At 38.3% G+C, this 9,344-nt stretch overlaps 1 protein-coding gene across 2 annotated transcripts in view; it reads right to left on the reverse strand.

Moving 5' to 3' along the window:
- Window positions 1-596, reverse strand: part of CENPC (centromere protein C) — a 104,915-nt gene extending 104,319 nt beyond the window's left edge. Inside the window, exon 1 of one of the 2 annotated variants that reach the window (XM_013062367.2) lies at window positions 325-596. Coding sequence is in view for 1 of the 2 variants with exons in the window: in XM_013062366.2 (XP_012917820.1) it covers window positions 325-342 (18 nt within the window). In the remaining variant the exon portion in view is untranslated. The remainder of the gene's footprint in view (window positions 1-324) is intronic. The other variant, XM_013062366.2, reaches the window with a different exon arrangement.
- Between the last annotated feature and the right edge of the window lie 8,748 nt (window positions 597-9,344).

The raw sequence follows: 9,344 nt of genomic DNA on the forward strand, positions 1-9,344 counted from the left end.
ACACGTCTACAGACAGAAAATGATTTGAAGGACTAAGACGTAAAGTTAGGCCAAAAAAAAAAGTTTAAATCACAAGATTCTCTAAAGAGAAAGATGCCATCGCAACCAAAATTGAAGGAACCCTTGAGGAAACAACACGAAAATGAACTCTGGCTATCGGCATTCGATCAGTGTTCGTCTCAAAGAATTCGCGGGCTTTCCCGCTGAACTCTCCACGAAGCCACAGCACAGGCTAAAGAAACATTTCATTCTCCTCCGCCCCGAGCGCCGGGGCACGGGGAGGCCGAGCTCCCGCTCACCAGAACGGCCGGAGCCTGCACTTACCAGACCCGACGCAGCCATGTTCCCACCCGGCCCCGGGCGTCTGGCGCGGAAGTCCTCGCGGGCCGTGGCTCCGAAGAAGCCAGGCGCTGCCCAGAGTCGCGGGAGGAGCGGTTAGACTGCGCCTCAGGAGCCTGAGGTGGGAGAGCGGCAAAATCGAGGGACCTGCGAGCCGGAAAGCGAGCTACCACCGCTCCTCAGCCATTGGCTCGGCCCCACAGGCACCGCGCCCAGCAAACTCCGCGGTTTGAAACGGTCTGCACATGCGCAAAACGAGACGAGCGACCCAATAGAGAGCCGTTTCGGGCTCTCTCCTTCCCGGGACGCTCCGGCAGTCCCGCCCTTCGCAGCGCCCACCGTAGCCCCGCCCCGTCTTTCCCGTAGCCCCGCCCACCATTTCTCCTAACGCTTGATCCTCCTTTGCTCCCCAGCCAAGCGGAGACTGAGCTTCAAACGAGTTTTACTTAGCTAGACGCCGTCTGGAGAGCGGCCTTTGCCCTTGAACCCAGTGTAAGACGTGTCGACGGTTCTATTATAGAGTAAAAAAATAATACTCGAGTGGATAAGAGGTTGAAATTGCAGAAGTTGTTTGAAGAGGAATATTTTACTGTGCAGACTTGTCAGCCACCTGTAGCCCATCTATGCATCAACTCTGAAAGTAAAAATAATAATATGATGATGATGTATTCTTTTTTCACATATGTGGGTAATATTTTCATGAAGCATTGCCAACAAAATGACCAAGGTGAATATATGTCATTTAAGTATAATGTCCTGAAAGGAGTCCTAATCAGGTGTCTTGAAATCTACTCAGCCATTAGCAATGTCATCTAGGAAAACTTGTGGCACCATTCTGGGTGTTTCCTTAACATAGTTATAGAATGGGAGAGCTAAATTAGATGCTCTGAAAACTTGTCCATTTTATGATTCGATGAAACCGTTCTATTTTTTGTGACTTAATAAAAATTTGCGTGAGAAGTTTAAACAAAATACTGAATCAATCCATTAATCAAGAGTTGAGCTAATAAACTTTTAAAACTTGTCATGATTTAGCAAATTTTATCTCCTGCTAAGGGTTTTTTAATTTATTTTTGGTAGGGAAAAGAGGCTATATATTAACTCTGCAATCAGGCTGGATTCCATTCTGCTCCACAAATTCTATCATAGTGGGCAAGTTAATTAAACTATTTCTTTCTCAAGTCCCTTGTCTGTAAAATGTCTGTAAAACTGCTGAGCTATTGGGTTAATTCCTTTTAATATCTAGGTGAAATGCCTGGAACATACTAAGAATTCAATAAGTAATGCTTGGTATTATTATGGAGTTTTCTACTTGATCTAGCAGAAGTTTTGCCAATCAGACTACATAATATAATTTGATACTGTCACATTTGGAATAGATTATAATAACTATCATTTATTTAGTTCATACTGCATGCCAAGTGTTTTTTTTTTTTCTTAATTCTCTCCCTGCAGTAACTTATTTAATTCTTAGAACATTCCTGTTAAGAAAAGATGACTAATATCCCCATTTTACTGACAACAGAACTGGGACAGTGTTTAAGGAAACTGCCCCAAATCACACTGCAATTAAAGAACAGAACTGGGGATGAACCCTGGCTTTCTGACTCTAGAACTGAGCACATAATCACTATACACTTTCTACCTCTCAGTGGATATTTTAGCAAGCACGATCACATGTGTAAAATTTCCACATGTAAAATGATTCCACTGGAGACAGTGACTCTCAGAGGTATTTTGAGAAACTTGACATGGTGTAAAATGCTGTTGGTGATGAACTGGTCTGTTCTACAGAGAAAAGGGAGCAGCACCTTTATGAAAACCAAAGTTATGGAGACTCCACCATTCCCAAACAAAATTTTTTAGTTCTCTAGGCATCTGTCCTACTATTTAATAGCTCCACCACTATTTAGTAGTTTTTACCATCTAAAAATAGGGTTGCTCATTAATTAACTAATGTTTATAAAACTCGGATTTGTCATTATGGGCCCTCTGCCCCCCAGAATACATCCAGATGGCTCCTTATGAACTTCTATGGCAACTGACTAAATCTTGAAGTTTTCTATCACAACTACTTAAACTAGATAAGGAGTGTTGTATACGTGTGTGTGTGTGTGTGTGTGTATCAGTCTATGGAAGTATGTATATCAGATGGGTATATGGGAAATAAAGTATTCAGAAATTTAACTTGAAAGGGTACTAGTCACATTTAGTTACTTAGGATTTTATGTAGATAATTTTAAATTGGCAATTGTTAAAATAATTTTAAAGCATATCTTTATTAAAAATGGCACTCTAAAAATGAATTTGTTTTAGAGATTATAACACAATTGATATTAAAATCAAAAATTTTCTTTATTCATAATAAACCCAAGCCAGTTATATGCCATCAACTAGTAAACAAACAAATTGTAGTACATCCATACAGCAGAATATTCCTCAGCTATAAAAACAAACTACTGATACATGCAACAACTCAGATGAATCTGAAAAGCCTTATACTAAGTAAAAGAGGCCAGACATCGAAGACAACCTCCTGTATGATTCCATATATGTGACTACATAAAACTGTACAAATAGAAATTAGACCAGTAGTTGCCCAGAGATGAAGTTGGGGATTAAAGATGCTGACAACAAAGGCCATGAAGGAACTTTTAAGATGGTAAAAATGGTCTATATCTCAATTATAATGGTGGTTGTAATACTCTGGTATTTTTGTCAGAACTCTCAGAACTGTATCAAAACTCTCAGAAAGGACGACTTTTGCTGTAAATCATACCTCAACAAACTTTACTTAAAAAAATTAAGGACATGGGGCGCCTGGGTGGCTCAGTGTGTTAAAGCCTCTGCCTTCAGCTCAGGTCATGGTCTCAGGATCCTGGGATCAAGCCCCACATCGGGCTCTCTGCTCAGCAGGGAGCCTGCTTCCTCCTCTCTCTCTGCCTGCTTCTCTGCCTACTTGTGATCTCTTGTCTGTAAAATGAATAAATAAAATCTTTAAATATATATATTTAAAAAGTAGATAGAGGGGCACCTGGGTGGCTCAGTGGGTTAAGGCCTCTGCCTTCAGGTCCGGTCATGATCCCAGAGTCCTGGGATCAAGCCCCGCATTGGGCTCCTTGGAACCGAAGGCCTGCTGCTCCCTCTCTCTGCCTGCCTCTCTGCCTACTTGTGATCTATGTCTGTCAAATGAATAAACAAAATCTTTTCTTAAAATAAAAAATAAATAAAATAGAGATATAGTTAAAGCAAACATGGCAAAACATTAACAATTGCTGAAACTACATGGTACGTGTAGGTGTTTATTAATACTGCTCTTTTAGCTTCCGTGTATGTTTGAAACTTTTCATAGTAAAATGATAGGGCAAAATGGCATTAATAAAATTGCACGTGTTTCCAGAATTTTTGCAAAAAAAAAATTCTGCAAAAGTCAAAAATGAAAATGTTACCAAATTACTGTAAGAGAATTCTGCAAGAAAAAAAATTACACTCCAAAAATCAAATTTGTAAAAATTAAAGATGTTGCAATTATAACTTAAAATTTACTATAGTGAAGTAAACTTATTTGAATAATTTTGGAGTTTACTTTTTGGAATGTATTTTTTAATATAACATTTCAATTTTTAAAATTCCTAACTGAGAAACATTATTCCTTGTGTTAAGTACATTCTCTTTAAGTATCCTTTTCTGACAAAATCATCCTCAGATAGAAAGGCTCTACTAAGACTCTAATTGCTACATTAATAAAGTGTGTTTGCAATATGCTGTAGGTGGCAGCAACGTTCACAAAACAAAACAAAACCCCACACAATTTTACTCTGGGTTGGTTTAAAGGTCCCCACAAAGACTGCTGTTTAAAAAGCATAGTGCCAAGTGTTTGACTATTACTTGCAATTGAATTCTATTATGTATACATTGTTGCTCTTAACAGAAAAAAACAGGAGTGGTTGGTTGGGTTAAGTAGAGCGGGTTAACCCTGGATCTCAGAGTTGAGAGTTAGAGCCCCACCTTGGGGATAGAATTTACTTACAAAATTTTTTTAAAATCAATAAATAACTAGAGGAACAAAACAAATGCACTATTCTCTGGATCTCTGTTTTGCAACCTATTTTTACTTCTGATCAGCATAATTCTTAAAAAGGAGCTTTTGTCCCTTAAAACACATTTAATTTAGATACACTATCTTGTACACCTGAAACTAATATAACATGTGTCAATCATATTTCAATTAAAAAAAGAAACTAAAAAAAGCACAATTACATTTTCAAAAGCTTGATGATATACTTTCTGCATTAGAATTTTAACCTTGCAAAGACTTCAATTACTCTGGTGGTACTAGGCAAAAATTTAAATAATGAATGTTAATATTTATTGACATGAAAATGTGCTATATACATTATATGAAAAATGCAGTTTATCAAACAGCATGTACTAATCTGATCATATAAATACACACAACTAGAGAAAAAGTGTCCAAAAAGTTGTGGTACCCATCCAAACAATGATCTCCGTAGCTGGTAGAATAGCATGTGATTTTCATTTTCTTCTTTTGCCCAAAGACTTGTTTTTGTTTTTGTTTTTCTAAAGCTTATATGAGTTTTCCATTTATGAGGGAAAAAATAAGATATTATTTTAAGTATTTATAGAGCATGATAGATGTTTGTCAATTCAAGTGCCTGTAGAGTTTCATAAACAATAAAGTGCCCACACTGTAGCTTCCAGGCATTACCTAGTCATAAGAGATGTAAGGGGTGAAAGAAGTAGGAAAATAAACTGCTAGCAAAAGCACGAATCAGAAATGACGTGCTGCTGACACAGAGAAAAACTGTCAGATACTGTAGAGGGCTCATGTTTGCAAAATGGAACTAGATTACGGAGCACCTTCAATGTTAACATAATTTTTCACTTCTTCCCATAGACAGTGCAGAACTGTATAGATAGGGGTCAATTCTGTAGAATAGAATTCATAATAGCTAACTTGGGCCACAAGGGGGCTCTATTAATAATTTATCTGTTTACAAGAATTGTTGGGAGGGATGGAGAAATAATGTATTGGGGGCTTTCAGGAATCATTCCCAAAGACACACTATGGAACTGAACCACCAAAAGCCTGCTGCTGCTACAAACTGAAAACTTGGGAAGCTGATGCTGATGCCACAGCCTTCAGAGCCGTACTGCCACTGTGTCATCAGGAAGTCACTGCAGTTACAAAACACCATGTCTAGGAAGACACAACAAATAAAAAGTCTCCATGAGCAGGAAGCCTCGTTATAGCTTCTACCTCCAGGAACACACCATCCCTATCATGACAGGTATCAGAAAACTGATATTCATGCTTTGACTATCACCATTATGAAACCAGTGATCAGATGTGGGGGCTTCTGATAGTGTTGCCACAGAAAAATCAGATGTCCACTGACCATGCTTCCCTCTAGAAAAAAAAAAAAGCCAAACTTAGAATAAATTCTGATTTCATTCTTCCTTGCTAATATGGAATGCATCCCAGCTCTAGCTGCAGAAAATTCTGGATAGGTAGTTTTCAACTTTCAGCCTCTGTAGTAAAGAATGGCACACTGGAAGGGGCTGGAAACGGATATTGAGCACCAATCTACCTTATCCCATAAAATAGCAGTAGTGGATTTTAAATGAAGCCAAAAGGGGGAAAAAAATGTAGAACTAACCTTTCTGTATATTGAGCTTGGCGTGGTTAAAACCGAATTCATTATTGTTCTTAACCGCCCCCCCTAGACCATCATCATATCTGGAGATTTGAATTGTTGTTCTTTTTTTAAAAGATTTTTTATTTATTTATTTGACAGGCAGAGATCACAAGTAGGCAGAGAGGCAGACAGGGAGAGGAAACAGGCTCTCCACCCAGCAAAGAGTCCATTGTGGGGCTCAATCCCAGGACCCTGGGCTCATGACCTGAGCCGAAGGCAGCGGCTTTAACCCACTGAGCCACCCAGGCACCCTGAGATTTGAGGTTTTTTAAAGCTACCATTGTGTTATTACTCAAGTCATTTAGAAACCAGTGTGTTTACTAAATCTATGTGACATCTAAGAAATGTTTCCCAGTAATATGAGTTACACCCTACACTACAAAAATAGTGAGAACATATAACTAGAAAAACTCTTATATCTTAGATATAAGATATACATCTTAGATGCAACACTTTGTGCTAAAAATTGTTAGCAAATCAAACCACTCTGACAGAGCTATTAATATCACTTCTTCAACAGCGATTCCTACCCCCCCCCTTTTTTTCTGGTTCCAAAAGACCTAGTAAAAATATTTTTTTGAATAATAATGACTCCCCATGGCACAAAGTATTCCACATAGTTGTTAAAATTAAGGCTGTATTCTTCAGTTATTGATTGTAAACACAAATGTATTCAGTTCAAACATCTCCAAAATTTACTGCAATGAATTGTGATGAAAATGGCAAAAGGCAGCAATAAACATTAAGTAAAACAAATCAGAAATCTGGAGGTACAGAGGACGTTTGGGGGGCTCCTATAAAGACTTACTGATTGAATCATTTCTAATAAGTGGATGATAAAGTACTTTAGAGAACCTTAACTGTTGTAAAAATGTGCATTCATTTGAATTGCATTATAACATAAATGTCTCCAAAGAGCACAGAGATTTTGGTGTTATATGAGTTAATCTTATACTCCAATCAAACTTGCTACATTGTATTAGCCACCTATGTGACGTATAACAAACTCTTGTGGCACAGTTACTGATGATGGCTATAATAATTGCACTTAGTGAGGGTGTAGTATTTTGATGGTACCATGATCTACATGGCAACAAAAGAATCCTATGTCAACCAGTGTTTACACATATCAGAAAAAAAGAAGCTTCTGCACAGCAGAGGCTAAAAACTCCCAAATTAGAATTAGATTTTCTAGCTAGAAGTTACTCATTTAATAAATGGTTACTGCAACCTATTTCTTATCAACTTCAATTTCAACACAATCCCTATATTTGAAAAACTCAGTTTCCTGTTGATACAGAATATATACCAATCACTAAAATACAACAGAACAAATATTGTAATAAAAAATCTGTAAGGTGCCATGGAATGCAGGAGGAGAGCAATAAACTTTCTCCCTGGAGATGAAGAAGGCTTCAGGAAATTAGGGAATCTTAGCAGACAAGGATATATTCAATGGAAGCCTTGAAGGATGGGTAGGAAGTGTCATTTTTAACAAGGAGAAGAGCATGCAAACAAGATATATAGTGATTGGAAAGTTATGGTGAGATGGGAGATATCATGAAATATTGAGAGAATTGGGAGTAACTGAAGTTCCTAGAGCACATTGTTTGGTGTTCAATATATAGTGTTGAACGACAAAATGAACGAATGACTCTCAAAAGCACATTCATCGAAGTGTTTTAAGCAGGGGAGTGACTTGATTAGACTGCATTTTAAATGAATCAGAGAAGAAAAGTGTGAAAAGTAGACGACTGAGAAACCTACTGCAGTTCTGTAGACAAGAAGAAAAAGAAGCTGTGAGCCCAGGTAAGTTAGATGGTTTGGTCAAGGGCTCAGAGATGGTTAATAGCAAAATTGGCTTTTCTCTCTCTTTTCTTTTTTCTACTTTTTCTACTATGATACTTTTTTTTTTACTTTTTCTACTATGACTACTACTTTTTCTGCTATGATTCTTTACGTACAAATCCATTATTCACCACCTAGAATCTGAGGTCTCTCTAAGAGCATTTCCATTATAACGATGCAGTTGTACTATGATGTTGGAAACTACAGACAGGTCTAACTGGCTAATCATGTTTCAGCAGGAGTTTTGCCAGCTTGGAGTTGTTTTTTTCAGGAGACACAATTTGAACATTGGTATATCAACAATTACTATAACTTGCAAATCACAAACCAAAGTAACTTAAGTGGATAAGCCCATTTTTCTTTAATTTTGTTTAACTTTTAAAGGTAGGAGAGACATAATTAACTAGATGATTATTTCTCAGAAATATTGCTATGTTTGCATTTCTCAGAGGCATTCTTTTCTCCCATGAAACACTCTGGCCTTAACGCCAGTGACTGCTTTTCTCCTATTCAGCTACTGCTAGCTCACAGCATCCTGCCTCCCTCCCCTTTCTCAGTTCTCAGCCCTCCTATCCTTTCCTCCCTGTTACTCCAGCTCCCAGCTCCCAAAAGGTGGATTAGGTCATTTATCAAAATCAAGAGGTTTTTCCTTTGTCAATCAATTCATTTTCCTATTACATTGAAATTAAAAAATAGCATGGCTTTGTCTCAAAAAAAAATAAGCTGGACTTATATTTTATCGTTAGAAGGTTTGGTAATACTAGGAAGCAGGTCTTGACTTAATATAAAAGCAAAGGAGTAATTTTAAATCTTCAATATCGCCCTCGGCGCACAAGGACGACAAGACGCCCTGGTTCGGATGCATCTTCTCTCTCTTCTCTCTCTTTATTTCCGCAAGTCTACACACTTATATACGCTTACATGACCAATCAGCGAGCAGGGTACAGGAGGGAGCGAATCAGGCTGTGCACCTAAATGAACAACTTCGCTAGCAACCAATGCTGTTTACTTCCTCTTTGGGCTTTCTGCTTAGTCTCACGAGGCAATCCTAACCTGGCAACTAGCCAGGCGCCATCTTTTAATGGCGGAGGCTGCCCTGGCCAGGGGCCTGCCTCCGACACTTCAACCCCGAATTTCTGTTTCAATCTATTTTCATTTTGATGATGCATTTAACACTCTCCTCTAGTTTACAAATAATTGGTCTGTACTGTGATACCGCACTTTGTAGACAATTTGGCTGCACACATCTACCCAATGGATACCCGTACTGGTGGGGGGAAACCATGTGATGTCTCCACTAGGAAAGGAAGAAGAGACTGGAGATTCCTGCCTTATTTTGAGTTCCAGAAATCAGCTGGTCTAGCTGGAGGGAATGCTCAAACCTGATCTATACTAAATCTAGAGTAGATCTGAAATACAGAAGGTGAAATAAGAAAT

The sequence above is a fragment of the Mustela putorius genome, unplaced genomic scaffold (assembly GCF_011764305.1).
Source record: "Mustela putorius furo isolate JIRA1106 unplaced genomic scaffold, ASM1176430v1.1 tig00000430_pilon_pilon_pilon, whole genome shotgun sequence".
Taxonomy (NCBI): domain Eukaryota; kingdom Metazoa; phylum Chordata; class Mammalia; order Carnivora; family Mustelidae; genus Mustela; species Mustela putorius.